Consider the following 19,420-nt stretch of genomic DNA (forward strand, 5'->3'; position numbering starts at 1 on the left):
CTTTTTAAGTGGGACAACTTGCTGAATCAGTTACTGCCAAATTCTTTTTTGTCCACTGAATCTCATCTGATAAATTAAGGTTGTTAGTTAGGTCTCCTCACTGTCTGCTCTTTGTGTTTGCAGAGCTTTCTGATAAATGAAATAAAACAAGTCTAACCCTATTTACTCTTTGTAGGTGAAAAGTTGGCACTTACAGTATCATTTTATGTCCATAAATGTGCATAGAGAGCCCTGGTGTGCCTGGAAATACCACTATGTTATGAAATGGCACTTCATTAGTTTGTCACCTCACAGCAAGAGTTGAACTTTCAGTGAAGTTTATTAATACTCCCCCTAATAATTTACTCAATCAATCATTATTTCCCTGCCGGGGCCTCAAGTCTGCCAGGTTCATTTGACTCATCCATAAACAAACACAGATACTCTCCTCCTCGTCTCTTTGTCAGCGACCTGTTACGCCAGCTAAAGTGTTTATTCAGACACATGCATTCAATTTCTTCATTCCACTTTGATTCCCATGTACACTCCGTCTCTCTTTTCCCCATTTACATCTTTATCCTCTCCAAGCATCAGTCTCCTCCGTCTCCCTCTCCTTGTCCCCCTAACAAATGACAGTCCAGAATGGATGCCCCCTTCATTTGCATCAGTATAATGTTCTGATGAAAAATGGAGTGATCTCTCAAGATGCATTAGTCATTAATGCTAGACCTCTGCTGGAGGTGTGTGTGTGCGCGTGAGAAGCAGCCAGCCTGAATCAGTAATATATGCTGTGATGTATTCAGTAATCTATGCAGGAGCATATGTTTCTGCAGGGCAGTGATCTGTTTATGCATTAAGAGCTTTGACTTGTTCTGCACCGCTTCAATGGATGTTCTCTGTTCTGCTGTCTGACTTTGTCTTTGTTCATCCACTAACTCTGCTCAAATTTTCACATTATATCACAGCTGAAACGTAATGTGTCTCTCTTATCTCCAAATAAATAATTCCCGATCTTCACACTCACTATGGTAACAGCTGGGGGATTTTTCAATGGCGGAGCTTTGCAGTCATGTGTCAAACATTTCTTATCCTAGGAGTTTTATTTTAATCAAACACAATTTTTAGGGGATTTTTGGTTTTGTCAATTTTAAGACAAACCCTGGAAGTGCCAACTGTTACAATTCCTTAAAAGTCCACTAGAGACTGGTTGTAATGACCCCCATGGAAAAAGTCATATTTTTACCCAAACAAGATGGAGCTTCAGTTTAGGACCACAGATCTTTTCAGTGTTGCTATAGTTCTTATTTTGATAACTTTGAAGGGGAGGTGAGTTTTCAAAAAATCTTGTGTTTTATTTGATTAGAGTTTAAATTTGTGCATATTTAGGGCTGTGAGTTTTTTTTGGGAGATGAGATCCAACAGACTTGACGTTTTAGTTCTTTAATTCAGCAAAACAAAACAAATCTTCAGATGCAATGCAAGAGCAAAAAACCAGAAAATACTTTTAGTTACTTCTAACTGGTATTTTAAACTCAGGCTGACATAAATATGTATGTTGGCAAATTTTGAACACAAAACTGAGAATCTTGGCTAACTTGGTGGCACAGATTCACCTGAGAATACGTATCTACTGTCAGGCAACAATTGTACAACCGTGTGGTATGAGATTTCTGTGGCCTGAATGTCAGATTATCTCTTTTTGTCTCCATTTAGTGACAGATTTATTGTTAAAAACTGGTTGTGTAGGACCCAAAGGGCAAGGGACCAGGCTTTGCGACAGAAACTTAAACATTTAATAAATGAACCACAACGTGACAAAAACCATGGAGACACAAAAAGGGTGACAGAGCAGAGAAGAACAGAAGAACTGACAAGGATAAAGTGAAAAGCAGACGCTTTAATAGGATAATTGACAGAAAATTGTGCAAAATTGTGTGAGGTTGATCAACGTGAACTAGGAGTGACTGATAAGGGGAAACAATTCAAAACATGACATGAAAGAACACAGGAAAAAAACAAACTAAAGCACAGAATCCTTACTTTTATAGGTAATCTGCCTGTCTCCTTTCTTGTTTTTTCTGATTGATGGAAAGTCCCTACCAAAAACAGCTGCAGTTACTGTAAGATGATTTTGGAAAAGTATTCCTCAAATGTTGCTTGTTTTTGGTCATGACATTGACACAGCTCAGTGAGATACTTTAAAACGAAATGGACTTATGACTATTTATGGTCTAAATGTTGTTTAAAGCTGTGCTTTCTGGCTTAGTGTTTTTTTTTTTTTTTACCAGTAAATCAGCTGTTGAAACTTTTAAACATCTGAATTTAAAAGTGTTTATTGATCATTTTCCTTTCTATTCTCTTTCCATTTGTAGTCAAGACAACCATTCTGAACTACCAGAGCCCCACCACCGGCCTTTTTCCTGTCAAAACATGCCCCACTTGCAAAGAGGCAAAGGTGCGGGACTCTCTGTATTGCGCTGCTGGATCTTGGGCTCTGGCTTTGGCTTACAGGTCAGTATTTATTACTAAAACATTAAGGTTATATGTAAAATTCTTCTTGCAGTGCATAAGGTCATACTTATACTTTAGATATCTATGAGTAATCCTATTAAAAACTTTTATTTTACTCATGTTTTGTGCAAAATGGCAATATAACATCTGCTAAACCCAAATTGCATGGGGATATTTTTAATCCTTGGGTTATCTTAAAGGTTAATTATAAATGTCTTAAAATTAATTATAAACTTTTTGTTTAAAGAACAAGGCCAAAAAATCATTTGCTTATCAAATTGTTTACAAAGACTTTAAAAGAATCCAAGAAAGTTTTCCTGGAAACAAATAAGTCAAATTGAGGGGTGCATTCAAACCTTTGCACGGTGTTGTGCGTCAGGTTTTATCCTCGAGTCGGTCAAGTCAAAGTGGAGCTGCAAACTGTTAAGCTGCATGTCAAATCTTCACTTCATTGTTGAGCTTTTCTTCATGACTAATTTGGTTAATTGCAGCTCTCCGTGACTTTGGGAATGATGCTCGCACTGCAGAACCTCGACGTAAATGTCAAATGTCTGTGAACAGCCCCTCTCACCAAGCAAAGTCTCACAAGTTTTAACATGGTGGGCAGCCTGTAGAACATGTAAATCAACTCCCACATTCAATGGCATGAGTGGGATGGAAGAAAAAAAAGGAAAAATGTTCTCCTACCAACTTTTGGAACCAAAACGAATGTTTAGGGTTTACTGACCGGACAGAGCCTGTATATAAACCCCTTTTTGTCCCCGTCATGCAACCAGGTGAGGACCCAGAGGCATGGAAGAACCAGAGTCACAAGCATTTATTGACCACCCAATACCAGCAATGAATAAGGCACATAACACTTTAATAAATAAGGCAAGCCAAAAGTGAAGACAAAGAGAGAGGTCCTTAAAGTCCCACTCATATTTTTGTATATGTTCAAAGCGTTCCCAGTGGTCTTTTAAGTAGGATTATGCTGTTTTTAGCCTAATTCAAAAAACCTCTGTTGTTTTGTAAGACATAGTTTCTGGAGAGCTGCAGGAGTTCATTAAAAATTCACCTCTGAGTTGTGGGCAGGACCGGCTCCATTTCCCATCAGCCCTTTGTTTACACTCTCTCCCACTTGCTTACAGCCCCTCACAACCCTCATTACCCGTGCAACAAAAGTAGGGCGCAATATCGGAGCTATCCAGCTGTACAGTTTTGATCCAGATTCCAGCTCGGACGAGGAAAACAAAGACGTTAACGGATCTAACGTGTGGAAGTGGATGCATCAGAATGGAGCAGAGCCGGGAGACAGTGGCTGTCACGTACAAGCTTTTTCAATTGACTTTTTTTTGTGTGCTCCTGATTTGAACAAAGAAATACTCAGAAATGTCATTTAAATCTTAATTTTCTTTATGCATGTCCTACAACATGAGAAAATTCCATTTTCTTTGGAGTTGCTATTTAAGTAATGTGTGCCCAATAACTACAGTGCAGGCAACTGTGACTGCGCTACAGGATCCACAGGTGAATGAGTGGAGTCACATCCAGCCTGCACAGAAACCAAACAACATGAGAGCAAGTAATGTTTTAGAACACTTTGAGTAATAGATCGGTTCAAATCCTCAAAGTGCATGTCTACAGTTTAGCTGGTCCATTCCAGTCTGTAATGGATTGATTCATTCAAAAAGGCTGGGAGAGGAAGGACCACGTTGGGGGTAAGGGGTTAGAGTGATTGTGCAGGATGATGGAGAAAGAGTGAATGACAAAAGGAGTGAAGGGGACAGCTAGACAAAGGGGGAAGACGGAAGTCAGAAGAGGGTTAAAAATAGAGAAGATTCTTGCGATGTGACCAGCGGCAGATCTTCCAGTCATCAGTCAAAGCTGACTTCTATTAGAATTGTCACTGGGATTTAATTAAGATGATTCTCATCTGACAGGCTTGACTAGCGACATTACTTACAGCCGCTGTGGGTCTGATGAGAACAGGGAATTTGCCACAAATGCCCACTTCTAGTAGTAAAACATTGATTAACTCGTTTCAATATTTATTTTTGTTTGGATGTGATTGACTTGCAGTTCGCAGTAAAATGGGGTTTTGTAATCTCTCTAACCTTTTCCTGTTGATATCCCCGATTATTCACTTTGAAGAGCTTGGCATGTTACTTTTACCCTTGGCCATTGTTGCATCACCTCATGCATATTAAACTGTCAGCCTCCCACAGTCTGCTGTTAACCGCCAGGCTGACGTGGCTTAAATGAAACGTAGAGGACCCTGTTTGTCTGCAGCCCCACCTCCAATGTGCTGACTCCTGTAAACGATTGGTTACTGAGCGCCTCGGTGTTTCAGACTCAACCCTCCAGTTTGACATGAATTAGATTTGATTGCATTTTCCTCAGAAATGCTGATTTAGCCATTGATTTGTGCGTGTTTTTGCAGCCGTGTCATTTGTCTTCACTCATTCTCCGCGGCTGCAGAACCCTGCCTCCATCATGGGCCGCAAATGGAAAAAATAAAATGTTCCTACTTCATTTCAGTGCTTGAAATATGTTTGGTCACAATGCCCTCAAATAAAGGCAAAATTACACTTCAAGGCAGTGAGTACGAAGAAGAATTTCTGCAGGCAGGTGAGCAACCAAAAAACTTTTGCACGATGGTTGAAAAATTGTTTTAGAGCTGCATCCATTTTTTTAAGGAAGTGCTGCATAGCAAGTAATTTCACTAATAATCAGTTTCATGGCCAGTTGTGCTCCGTTTCCTTATCTTTTTATGTCAGGAATAGATTCCAAGTTGTGAATTAGCATTTGGCTTTTGTTCATTAAAGCTTCCTCCATTTGGCCCTCAAGGTATTAATGCAGCGCAAGAGACTATGATCAATTTGGAAAGATGGTATTGATCGTCTTAACTTCAAGTTGTTATAAATACGTTTTTATCCATTTGAAAGCAACAAATGTCCCTTCAGTTTTTTAGTACCCCAATTAGATGGAACTCCAATTCAACTGCTGAGACCCATTTATTTTTCAAAAAGCTGGCCAAATCCGCGGGGCCAACTAAAAATGAATAATGGTTTCGTAAATGTAGCCAAGTGGAGGTGATCCTGCGGCTTTTTGAGACGGATTTTCTAAATATGGGATTAATTCTGAAAAGGCACAGGGTCATGTATATTTATACATTTATATCAGGTTTATCTTAATACATAAATTGTTGGACCCCAACACTGTTGAAGCTTAAATCACAACTACCCCTACGGATGGATTAGGGCTGTCTGCGGGTGAGAAATGGCGGCCGTGGTGCAGTGGTAGGGCGGTCGCCCTCTGATCGAAAGATTGCAGATTTGATTCCCACATTGCCCGCCCATGTGTCAAAGTGTCGTTGGGCAAGACACTCAACCCCAACTTGCCTCTGATGGAAGGTTGGCGCCAGTGTTCGATGGTATTGAATCATGTGTGAACCCATTCACACATGAGTGTGTGAATGGGTTTGTGACTGTAAAGCGTCTTGGGCCTTCGAGGAAGGTAGAAAAGCGCTATACAAGTATTTGGCACACTAAAGAAGGATTTTCTTTTTTATGACTTCAACCTAGAGTTGGCCTCGGCAGCGTGTCTGCGTTTCAACATTCAAACTTTTGCATAGATGGATGTGCATATTGTGCATAGAAAATAAAAGTGTTTAGCTGATCACCGCTCACTCCACGGCAGCGCAGGCTCTTCCTGGAAGGGGCTGTTCCTCACTTTGTGACATCACAATGTGAGAACACACTCGTTTTTGTGGATTGGGAGGGACTGGTGCTCAGAGTGCAGGTTTTTAGAGGAATACTCAGAAATGGGCGAACGGATCAAAATACCGCTTTGGGGTTGTTTTTGTAAGGAATGAACATTATAAAACACTTAAAAACTCAAAAATTTGATGTTGCATGATATGGGCCCTTACAATAAAAACCCAACCCACCCATCACCAATTCCCACTCCCTTAATTAAAACATGCAACCCATGACCCCACACACAATGATACTTATAAAAGTAACTTCTAAAATAAAGTTAGGGCTTGGCTCTTCTGTGAGGAAAGAGTATTTGGGAATCTCTTCATACCAGGAGCCAGCTCCGCCACAGTGGCCACCCAGACCGGGACAGCAACGAGGACAGAGGGGTAAAAGAAGATTATTTAAATAAGAAGCCCCAAGATCATTAAAACATCTATGAACCATTAAAGGAATCGTGAAATCGTTTCTGAAACGCACAGGGAGCCAATGCAGCGATTTAAAAATGGGTGTAATGTGTTCCTCTCGTCAGAACTTAGTAATAGTTGTAAATTTGAAAGAGACCAGAGAGCGGGGCATTAAAGAGGATTCAAGAAACACTAATACATCTACAACAATACAGCCTTTCTATAACCTTCCTCGGACCCGGACAACCCAAAAATGTGGTGCATGTGACTTATGATTATGTAGTAAAATACAGCAAATGATGAAGCGTGATGTAGGTAATTTCATGATATGGCCAAGGGTGTTGCTTGGACTTTTAACCAAAGTAACTTCATTGTTTTGATGTTTAGAAGACAACTTAAAGGGAAAGAAACATACTCTTTATGGCCATATGTTGAGCTTCTTTGTTTATTGTCTCTCTTAGTAATTATTTTTATTTTTTAGGGTTTGTTTCTTGAGCAAAAATAAGCATGTTTGCCTTAACTTTCCCTCTTCGACAGACGCATCGATGATGACCTGGGTCGAACTCATGAACTGGAGCATTCCACCATCAAGTGCATGCGGGGGATTCTCTACTGCTACATGCGGCAGGCAGATAAGGTGAGCTTGTAGTCCAGAGTTGTCTACCTCCTCAGCTCTGAAAACTGGAATTGTTAGAAGAAAAGAGCGTCAGTCTTTGTAGACGTCTGAAGCGAAATCTTAGTAGGGGAGTTTTATTTTTGAGGCATAGTTGCAGTGCGTACCTTAGAAAGCTGGTCTCCGTCATTGACCCTGACGACCTAATTTAGAAGAGCGCTTTTCTGTGTCTTAATTACAAAGCTGCGTTTACACAGTTAATTACGCAGAGCTGCGTTTGTTACGGCCCCGTCTCCACCACTTATGGAGAACATGCTGCTTTTATTGAAGATCTGACACGAGGCTGTGGCCGGCTGTATACAGCAGCTGGGACTCGCTCTGTAGTGTTTGAAGAGAGAACATAGGAGGCTGTTTTCGTAGAGAGTTTGTGTTTATACAGAGAAATAAAACGGGAGGGAGTAAACTGTTGCCACATTTGGACTTAATTAACATCTCAGTTTGAGCGCTTCTCTCAGGTACACCTGACGCCTCGTCGCAATAAATCATTTCAACATCCACAGAAAACAGACTTCTGTGATCGGTTGGGTCTCCTCCTCTGTAAATTCAGAGGAAAAGTTTCAGGCAAGCGGTCAGCAGGAGAAACAGTTTGGAGCGGATCATTTCACAGGCAGGAAATGAGGCTTTTGTTTGTGTTCCCAGCATGAAAGATCTGATTAGGATTAGGTAAAAAGGGCATAAAGTGCTTTATTAAAGCCTTCCGTACAGGGGACACGGCACGAAGGAGTTTAATTGACAATAGTCTACAACCAATCAGGATGCAGAACACAGGGGGAAAAAAAAGGTTCATTGCTCTAAAATAATTTAGCGAGACCGTGAATATTGAACTGCGATATATGGAGGGAACACTGTATGGAAGTCAGAAAGACTTTCAGCAAAGCTCTTGTGTGATGGCCGTGGTGCGGATGTAAAGCGGTCGACCTCTGATCGGAAAATCACAGATAAGGTCCCACCTTGCCCAGTCATGTGTCGAAGTGCTCTTGGGCAAGATACTGATCCCCACATTGCTCTTGGTGGTTACAGGTTGGTGCCATGAATGACAGCAGATCAGTGTGTTAATGTGTGTGCATGGGTGAATGGGACCTGGACTGTTAAGCACTTTGAGCCGTAACCCTTGTGCTATCCTTGGCACTTTAATGTTGGGAGTTGGGTCATCTAGACCCACTAGACAGTGGTCTGAACCTTTTTTCTTCAATGATTTGTGATCTTCACTGGTTTCCATGGATTACATGATATCTTTCCACCTTTATCCACCTTTGTCATGGTTGGAGAACACGTCAATGTAAGGGTGGGGTCACCTAAGATAGCACAAGGGTTAAAAGCGCTTTTTATAATTATACCCCATTTATCATTTTGGGCAGAAATGTCATATTCTTGTTTTGTCAACAGTTTAGTTTCATAGGTCACCACATACACATTCTTATCTTTTATAACACACAAAAACCAAAGGGAGAATACATTGAGACATGCTGGAGATGGGTTCTAGACGCTCACTCTGAGAATGTTTCTGGAGGTCATTTGCTGCATGATTCTCTGATTCTCTGACCAGGGATGGACAACTCCAGGCCTTGAGGGCTGCATTTTAGCATGTCTTTCAACATACCCTGCTCTGGCATGTTCTAATAGGGTGGACACACCTGAACCAAGTAATCAATCATGAATAGGGCTTGGATATATGGAAATCATGCAGACACACCGGCCCTCGAGGCCTACAGTTACCCATCCCTGCGTGACACGCCTTTTAGTTCTCAATTTCTTCACAAAAAACTTTAGCGAGAATGAATAATGTTTCAACATTTTTTGTCACTGACCCCCTCTAGCATTTTGAAAAACAAAAGTGCCTCCACTGAGCCCAGCTGATGGCCTGTGTGTGGGTAAACAATCTGTAAATCAGAATGTTGTAGAGGTTCAGGAAGTGTCACTTTGATCAGGAGTCCAAAGAAAAACAGTTAAAACACCTCTCCCCTAAAGCGTTATTGAGATGATGAGGATGGATTTTCAGGGGGCTTTTCATAAATAAGTTTTTAAAGAGGCCAAAATGCCCCTAACCATGGTGTTAGAGACTAACAGGGTCAAATGGAAGACGATCACAATAATACGTTGCATTTTTGTGGGTGAGCTTCTTTCCTCACTCCAAACAGCACTTTATGCCAAATCATCGTTTGCTTTCAGAGAAATTTTGCTTTATTGTTTTGTTTTCACTCATTTATTTCTCTTCCGTCTGGTGTCATAAAACCAACTTCTGTTTTTTCTTCTCCTTAATTTTAGATTAAAAAGCTTAAAATTCTTTATTCAACCCCCTCTGAAGTCAAACTTGGTCAAATAATTTCTCTTTGTCCCATAAATATTTATTTTGGGGGGGGGGGGGGGGGGGGGTTGATCATTTCCAGCTCATGTTGACATGGCGATCTGCTGCTTTCAAACTCATCACCATGAAGTCCCTTGACTCTGTGTGAGCAAGAAGGAGTCCTTTCCACAAAAGAAGGTTTTTGGAGACCCAAACCGGCGTGCCCATTATAATTTGACTGTGCACGCTCACGCAGACACGCTGTGGGACGGCGGGAAATGGACCCATTTCAGAATAAGTAGGACAGAGGCTCTTTACTCTGACCTGAACACAGTAATGTGTGAGGAAAGACAGGAGTCCAAATGAGGTAACAAAAGGTTTTCTGAGAAACGAAGATAAAGATGTTAAAAGAAGCCGCAGCATATTGGAAAACTGGGAGGCAGAGGAAAAATGGAGACAGTTTGTGGAGGGTAATGACTGAGCGAGCAGAGACAGAGGTCCGGGAAAGAGAAACAAACGAGGTAAAAATGGGACAAAGGGGCAATTATTTATAACTGCTCGACAGTGTTGGCGGCCCAGCTGTGATTTAGTGTGCAGCTGAGTCGATGCAGCAAACCACCAACAAACCGCTAAACACAAAACCTAACGGTTGTGGAGAACCGCTCACAGTGATGCCGTAGTTTGACCGAAAACTGACTCACACACAGGTGAACTTCAGAACGGGTCACTGAACCTCAGAAAATATTGCGACATATTTGAAATATTCAAGCACCGTGCAAGTAAAATATTTGATTTATTCATACATATATCGCCATAAATCGCTTCCCTGCTATCTTCAAGGCCTGAAGGGCATTACAGTCTCACACACACACACACACACATGCACACAAACACTTATTTATGGATTGCAGCAGAGCAGCCATGCACCTGCTACCATACCAGCAACTTATAGAAAAATAGGAGCTAAGAAAATGTAAAAAAGACTAAGTTGAAATGAAAGAAGAATGATTTAAAGAAGATTCTGCAAAAGATCAGCTGGGTTTGATTTGGAAAAAGGCTCTGACTCTGGAGAAATGTTTCTTTTGTACTTTATTAGATCAAAACATACATCAACAATTCTGTTTGCTATTTTATTCTTTAGTGATTTAATCGACAAAATGCGAGGCATATTAGGCTTTTAGAATATTGGCTGTTTGTCTGTAAAAGCTTAGTGTGTCCTCATACCCCATCAGCAAACAGATGAATGTTTCTTTCAGTGTTTTCTGGCTCTCTCTGGGAGCTCAGACCTCCTTTTCTCCATGTCTATCTTCCAGGTGGAGCAGTTTAAACAAGATCCCAGTCCCTCCACATGTCTGCACTCTGTGTTCAACGTGGACACCGGCGATGAGGTCTACTCCAACAGCGAGTACCACCACCTGCAGGTCGGCGCAGCCAAACCCAGCTGTCTGGATTTCTGGGAATCTTTCTGCACACAGAACACAGAGAAGGGATCCGTACAGGCTTTTGCAGTTAGAGTTAGCTTCAACGGCAGGTGTCGAGAGTTTCGGGTTGGAATGTAAATCATGTTGAATACATAAGGAGTGAAAGTTGTTTTTTAGTGAACGGTTTCAACACGTTCACCTTCAAGCTGTTGATTCTTCCACCATTATTGATGAGGCAGCCCAAAGCCGCAGGCCTAATAGCCAACATAAAGCTCACGTCTCAGAATCTACTCTGTATAGGAAATCGAAAACAGCTGCCTTGACAAATTTGAGGCTAAGAGACGGAGTACAAATGATGGTCTTTTTCTTTTTCTTTTTGAGACGGTATCTGAAGCGCTGATTCCCTCCTGTCCCCGCTTGTGTCCTCGCTGCAGATCGATGCCGTTTCTCTGTTCCTGCTGTACCTGGTGGAGATGATCTGCTCCGGCCTGCAGATCATTTACAACACGGACGAGGTAAATAAACGACTGCAGAGGGGGTCGATCGTGGACCCCTGCAGACTCACTTCCGCATCGTTTGTTCAAATTATGTCAAAAAGGACAATAAAAACACATTTTGAAAGTAATGTTTATTGAAAAAGAAGAGAAAATATACATGTCAGTAGAAACAGATGTAATTTTTTTGGTTAATCAAAAATTCCTTGGAGTCATGACTAATTGAAACCCTAGCTGGAAATCACAAATACAGGAAACCATAAAATAGCTTTTTAATAATTCTGTTTGTTTTTAAAATAAAACTCAATGATTGCTTCATATTTGATTTACTGTGTAGTTATTTGATGGTTAACCTATAACACTTAAATACGTCACATAATTATTCTACAGAAAAATCATATTATCCATAAAGTGATCAATCAAACGGATTATTTATCAGGTTGAAATGGAAGGATTTAGTTGCTTTTAATTAGTTTTAAATCATGTATAAAGAAACTTTATCCACAAATACCAAGAAAAATATTTGTAAGAAAAAAAAAGAAGCCCATATTTAAAGCAGTAATATAACAGTAAATGCAGAGAATTTATGAAACAATCTAGAAAATGCCATGAAAGGCTCAATAATAACTGTATTTTTTACAAAAAAATCTATCAAAACAAATCATGATCTGTGACAGTTTTTTAATTGATTTGTGAAAGTTTGTTGTAATAATTGAGAGTCTTATAAAGGAGGCAGATATATACAGACCAAAAGTTTGGACACAGCTTCTCATTCAAATAAATGGGAAGGTTTGTCTGTACTGTGTGTGTTTGTGTGTGTGTGTGTGTGTGTGTGTGTGTGTGTGTGTGTGTGTGTGTGTGTGTGTGTGTGTGGGTGTGTGTGTGGGTGTGTGTGTGTGTGTGTGTGTATATATATATATATATATATATATATATATATATATATATATATATATATATATATCAGTCAAAGAAAGTCCACAATGCTCACTTAAATTACTTGAAACGTTAAAAAGTAACAATAAATTAAAATTAATTGAAAATTAAATAATCAAAATCAGCCATTACTTTTGAGTTGTTGATTAACAGAATAAAAATAAAAAAAAATGTTGAAAAAGATGAAGAAATCATCAGTGCAAGCTTCTATAAACATTGCAACAAAAACAGTGATAATGATAAAACCCTAAAAATATGTGTTGTTAATCCTTTTCTTTGTAATAGCTCTCAAATGTGCAATGCTCTAGCTCCGTCCCTGACTAGTGGAATCCATGTCTGACATTTTAGAAACCAATATTGTGTGACATTGTGTGAAGGCATTAAAAAGCGGTTTCTTCCCAGTGAAAAATCGGTCCTTCAATTAGAAATGTTAGTTTTGACATCGTTTTTAAAGCCAGATGAAGGTGAGAACGCTGTCGTTTAGCAAACATCCTGCAGCTGGATCACCAGATTCTTACTCACATTTATGGCTTCTCCACCTTTATGCTTCCTGTGAGCGGCTCAGTCGGCTTTCACAAGCGAACTGTTTACATTCAATCTTCTCCTGGGATTCCAGCAGGTAGCGTCTTATTTGGCGGCGTAAGTGTAAAGCGCTTTCCTCTAAACTTGACGTATCTGTCCGGCGTCGCTTTCTGTCGTCTTTATGTTCGTCTCCTAATAAAACAGCTGCGACTGGGCTGTGAAGTTTACTGGGCTTGTTTTTGCCACAGCGGCGGTAACATCATTAATTCCGTCCCTTTTTACAGCCGCCTCATTTGCTGCTTTACTTAACGCTGATCTTTGAGGAGAAATCCATTTGTTTACCAAACGGGCCCTGCTGAAGTCAGCTGTGACTGTCTGATATTAAGCAGCTAATGGGACTTCCCCTGTTTTTCCCTTTGCTTTTACCCCCAACAAATAGTGGCAACAGTGTGGAGGTTTTTCCACAAAGGTGACTGGTTTTTATAGATTAAACTGCACTTACTAGATTGCAAATCGTGTCCGCAGACTGTTATTAACTAGCATCCGGTCTACAGAAGAGTTTGTGCTAATGAAACGGCTTTCCCTTGGACTAATTCAATCACAGCTGTATTTATTGGTTTGTTGTTGGCTGCCACGGCTGCTCGTGCCCACATCGGTGGACGGAGCTGGAAGCTGCATTGCAGCATTTTCCTGCTGCACGTCCTCACAGAAGATGCTCTATCGACCTCCTTCCCCCGTGCCATTTTCCATCTCACACTGCCTGAAATGGAGGCACTCATTAGTTTGTGTATTCCTTTCTTTATTTTTTTATTTTGCATCTCACACAGGTTTAAACCGCATTTGTGTCAGCTCCCTTTTGCAAATGTGTCTGTGTTCTTAGGAAAAGCAGCATTGGCAGGCAGAGGGGCTAGTTTGGCTGCTAAGCAGAAACATTCATTAAGATACCATTAAGATACTAAAAACTCTGCTTCATTAATCATGCAGCTCATAAAACCCCTTAAAAAAAGAGAGAGAGGCGGCAAAACACCTTTTCGCCTTTCATAGCTTTCAAGGCTTTTTTTCCCTTCGTATGTTGCGTCCCCACGGCTTAAATCTGCTCCCCCGTAGACCTTTTGGGCTCTTTCCTCTCAATTCTCTGTGTTGGATCTAAGCTACACTTTTTTAAATGCACTGTTAAATTTAGTAAACCTGTGAAAAAATCCCCAAAAGCAAATGGGATTCACAAGGAAAGCAAATATTTTCACTTTAATTGGAGTAACGCAACAAGCAAGCTTGGTTGTTGTGGGTCTAAATATTCACTCTCCACTGTTTAAATAAAGCCTGAATCTGCAGGGAGACACTCTCACCTTGAGCACTGGTGAAACATTTGCTCTCTTTATCTTTTTCGACCTAGCATGGAGAGAATCAATCGCCTCACTACAGATCAATACCACAGGTCATTTGTTCCTATCCATACCAGTTCAACTGATGATGCTGCACAGGATGAAATCCTGCACTGTGTCTTGCGTTCATCACCTCGGGCTGTTTGACTCTTGCTTGTTTTCTTTGACAGGTTGCCTTCATCCAGAACCTGGTGTTCTGTGTGGAGAGAGCCTACAGGGTCCCTGACTTTGGCATGTGGGAGCGAGGCAGCAAGTACAACAATGGCAGCACAGAGCTGCATTCAAGGTGAGTCTGGACAAAAAAAGGTTGGCCCAGCGAGTGAAAGGTTCAGGTTTGGAGCAGAAGAGATCAATTATTGTTTTGTTTTTCCAAATGTTGGAACCCCAAAGACCCAAAGAAAGGAAGTGTTATGTTCCCTCCAGGGCAGCCAGTGAAGCTGAAGTTGATGAAGCTAAAGTTTTAGTCCAACTACCCTTACAGGTGGATACGGGCTGTCTATAGGAAAAAATGGTGAGAGGCATGCAGGTGGCACGCACAAAATATCAAGATTGTAGACCGCTCGATGAGCCCATACGGAGAAAATAAATTGGGGTGAAGTAGGCGAGATGCAGACTGCGTAAGGAGCCCGTTAGTGCTGTTCACGTGAAAAGTGTGCACTCTTTGCATGCATCACTCATCCCTAACATCCCACTCTCTTCTTTTTTTTCTGTTCGGTCCAACAACCAATGTATGAAAACATAATTAATAAAAAATAAAGTTTACCCTCAAATAAAAAAGGGGTTTAGACAAATGTACCCCTCATGTGTCAGAAGATTCCCAACCTCCTATTGTAACTATAAAATCTGTCCTACACAAGATCTTTCAGGGTTTTACTCTCTGACTTTTAACAGTCATATCTTTATTTTAAAGGTTTCTGTATTCATTGTCATTATGAATTAAAGCATGATAAAGAATTTGGAAAAATAGTCCACTTTCTTCCTTCAAAGAACTGAAAAATCTGTAAAAGTTTTATTCCCAAACTGATATTTTTGACTTCAGGTGGGAATCTGACATCTTGTAGCGTCTACTGAATCATAACTGTAGAGCTGAGAGCTGTTGGAGAGAAGCTCCTCAAGCCAGTATGTGAAATGCTTTGCTTCCCATCAGTGTTAAGTTTGAAGCATATTTGCCATCTACTCGACGCTGGAATCAGCACAGCTTGGCAACAGCCATCAGCAAGCAAATAAGCACCATCGAGGGAACACGTTACGGCTCCACCGCCGGAATGCCTAACTTGGATGAAGATAAGAATTCTGAAGTACATGTTCAAACAGCACAAGTCTTGTGAGCCAGTGCAGAGAGCTTTTGTTACCTCCACCTAACTGATTTATCATCCAAGGTCGAGCTGGCCTGCCTCCCCTCCTTCCATGACTTGATAAAGATCCTCAATTTCTGCCATGGCTTATCTCTGGGATGCATGTTTTTTTCTTTCTTTTCCCCCCAACAATCTGAAGCTATTGGCAGCAGCTCAGCAGGACATCCTTGAGGAAAGATAACAAACTCGATGTGGAGGAGTTGATGCTCGGTTTTCCCCCCTTATGGCCATGCTTAGGATTTCCGCAATTTGTGAAGTACTTCATCCGTGCATTTGCGAAATTAGATTGACATGCCTTATGCAAATGCCGCTGTGTGGCACTGACGTATTTAGGACGATCCTGTGTAAACAAGATCTGTAGAAATGATCAAATCCGGAAGTGGTTTCTACTCCCACGCTGCCACCGGGCAGAAAAAGTCTGAGAGGAAACGAGCTGGAAAGGGTTTTGGCAGAGTCTCCATTTGTCCACATCAAATCCAAGTTTTATTTACTTCTGATTCATGTCCACGTCGCAAGGGACGGACCGAGACTTTTATGTAAAGTAGCATATCCCAGCTTATAAACATCAAGACGTTCTGCAGCCCTAATGAGTCATAACATGAAAATTAGGATGTTATGAGTTTATGAATATTTCATTTTGTGGCAGAACAAATTGGAGCCATCCAACCTGCAAAAAAAATGGCGGTTATTATTATTGGAAATATTAACTTTCCTCCTGATTTGACTAAAAGCACTTTAGTCACAGAACATCTCCTTGAACTTAATCTAGTTATTAAAAACAATTCAAAATTCTTTAACCCGCTTTTTAAATTCCATTCCTGTCAAATAGATTGAAAGAAGATCCACTGGATCTCTTTGACTCAGACCGAGAAATGAGTTAAGAATCATGATTATCATTTTCTTCAATTTCTAAATTATTTAAGCCAGTTAGAGCTGCTGGTGTTTGGCCTGCGCGGAAAAACAAGGATGTAGACCGCTTTCAGTGAACCTGTAGACTAAAAATGTTCATGCATATTTTTTCTATAGTCATGCTTGAAGCGACAGGTAGTGAACACTTAAACAACACACAAGAGTAAGTAAAGGGGAAGTAGGTGGTCGTACAGACTTTTCATCTTTTCAACCTCCCTGTTTACGTGATAAGTGTGCACTCCTTACATGCAGCCTGGTGGTTAGAAATTAGAACATCAGAGCGTTGTTTGTTTGGGCATCCTACGGATTTTGGCAATGTTTTTTAGAAGGTAAAAGGCTGCTGATGTTACTGAATTGCCATGGCTGTTAAAATTCAGGTCAGAGTCCATGATTACCCCTAGGTTTCTGACTTGATTTGAAGGTTTTAGAGACAGAGAGTAAACAGTGAACTGCCAACACTTTCTCGTTGTTTCTGTGGACCAAAGACGATGGCTTCAGTCTTGCCTGATTTTAGCTGGAGAAAGTTGTTTTGCATCTATGCATTGATCTGTTGGATGCAATAACTTCATGTATTAACTAGCCAATATTCACCTGCTGTTAGTGACACATAGATCTGAGGATCATCTGCATAGTTGTGATAAAGATATGTTATTACTGCGAATTAACTCACTAGTGACAGCATGTAGAGGGGCGTAATTCACATTATCCCCACAAATATTCCACAATACATGTTCCACAATGGTACGTTCCATTTTCATAACCTCCCTTGATGGAGATGCAGCCGCTCTTCTGTACGACCCTTCACGGACCCGTACGACCCAAAAACATGCAACACCTGTAAAGGTCAACCCCATACGGGTGCATTCATTCTTGACTCTGGAGCAAAGAGCTGACTAAGTTTCTGCAGTCACTCTGCAGATTTTAAAATAAAGAAACCAAAGTTACGATATAGATATCAATGTTAATACAATACATTTTTATCCTAAAAAAAGACATATTTACTTTTGGGATCAGTTTTGTCTTTTTTTTTACTTAGTGCAGCTATTTATAGGTTTGGATAAGTAATGTGTTTTAATGTCAATTTTTGTTTTATGTACAATTATATTTAAGCGTTATTTTAACAGATATTACCTTGTATATCAAAAAAAGTTGGACAGAAAATGACTAAAAAAATAACTACAACTTGCAGTCTCATCTTTTCCGTGTCTTAATGACCTCAAGTTTATGGTCCGACCCTTGACCTCAAGAGAAGTACTTTAGATCCAGCATCTTTGTAGAGTTTATATAAAAAAGGTTATAGTGATATTTTTTGCCATTTTTTGGTGATGTGTTACCATAGCAACTAGCATCTTGTGACCACAAGGCAACAGTTTAACTTTGAGTATCTGCAAAATGATTTGAAGTCCCCGCTGAGCACAAAATGACATCTACAGAGGCAGAGAATAAAACTTCCTTTGAGTGTCATAAGTGAAGTTAAACCTGTTGCAAAGTGGATGATGGAGAAGCTCGGAGAGCTGATGAATGTGTGTCTGTTTCACTGACACATGAAAATGTGTCTGAGTCCACCTGGTTGTTGTTCAAAACTTTTTTTTGGTTGTACCTTTTTAAAAAGGGATTACACAACAAAACATATACTGATTTGCTAATAAACCAATTTTGGGGGGGGGTCCAATCCATTTATAGATTTTTTTCTTTTTCCTAAAATAAATGGCAGTTTTCCAGATTTCTACAGTAAAAACCTCAGATCCTGTTAGACCGGAGACTGAGAGCCAGGCCTTCGCCACCAACATCAGTGTGTGACCTCACCAATGAACTTTTGGAAGAATGGTCCAAAATTCCTTGAAACACACTCCTCAATCTTGTGGACAGAGTTTCCAGAAGAGTTGAAACTGCATCATCTGCAAAAGGTGGACTGACATCATATTGAACTCTATGGGTTGGGGTGACACTTCAGTTCGTCTGTGAGTCACGGCAGGTGAGCCAATACCTTTGGTAACATAGTGTAGATCCCGTACATCTTTGTTTTCCTCGTCTGAGCTGCCGTCTGGCTCAAAACTGTACGGCTGAATAGCTCCAATATTTCTCGCCGTTTTTGTTGCACCATTAATGTTAGGTTGGGGGTGTGAGGGGCTGTAGACTAACGGGGGAGTGAGTAAGGAGAAAGCTTCCAGCTATGGGAAGGGGAAGAGGAGTTAGGTTTTCTCCACATTAACAAGTCAAAGGTGACTTTCTGATGTACTACTTCCTGCCGCTCTGCAAAAAAATATGGGTAAGAATGGCATAATTAGAATTAAAAGACCACTGGAAAACCTTTGAAAATAATTTAAAAGATGATTAGAGTGGGACCTTAACTATGTCTCCCTTTGAGGATTATGAAAATCTTACATCAATAAGTGCACCACCTTCTACATTACAGACCTGTGATGTGTTAGGAAAAAGGCGTTTCCCTCTGGAACATCTGTATGTTTTCTGTCGTTCAGCAACACATTTATTTTCTTCCCTTCTTCTCTCCTCTTCAAGGAAAATCTTGGCGGGCTGGAGAGGGAAACGTGACGGTGAAATTGATTCACTTTGTATCTGCATTGCAATCACAATAGCCAGCCACTGTGAAATTTACTCACTCTCTTTTATTTTCCCTTTGTAAGAGCTCCATTATAAACACTGCAGCACAATCTCAGGAACCTCCAGTTATATTGAATCCTAATGGCTACTATTTAAGATCAGAATGTGATTCTAAATGGGTTTCTTGCAAAAGAGGGGAAGATATACCTCTGATTTTTGGCATTTCCTCTTTTTTTAATCACTTT

The 19,420-nt window shown here is 40.5% G+C and overlaps 1 protein-coding gene across 4 annotated transcripts in view; it reads left to right on the forward strand.

Moving 5' to 3' along the window:
• phkb (phosphorylase kinase, beta) overlaps window positions 1–19,420 on the forward strand; it is a 107,569-nt gene that overhangs the window by 13,002 nt on the left and 75,147 nt on the right. For all 4 annotated transcript variants that reach the window (XM_020700795.3, XM_011494100.4, XM_078944680.1 and 1 more), the window contains 5 exons: window positions 2,352–2,490; window positions 7,175–7,274; window positions 10,908–11,015; window positions 11,450–11,530; window positions 14,520–14,635. In XM_020700795.3, coding sequence (XP_020556454.1) covers window positions 2,352–2,490; window positions 7,175–7,274; window positions 10,908–11,015; window positions 11,450–11,530; window positions 14,520–14,635 — 544 coding nt within the window. The remainder of the gene's footprint in view (window positions 1–2,351; window positions 2,491–7,174; window positions 7,275–10,907; window positions 11,016–11,449; window positions 11,531–14,519; window positions 14,636–19,420) is intronic.

The sequence above is a fragment of the Oryzias latipes genome, chromosome 3 (assembly GCF_053564925.1).
Source record: "Oryzias latipes strain Hd-rR chromosome 3, Olatipes_Hd-rR_3.1".
Classification (NCBI taxonomy): Eukaryota; Metazoa; Chordata; class Actinopteri; order Beloniformes; family Adrianichthyidae; genus Oryzias; species Oryzias latipes.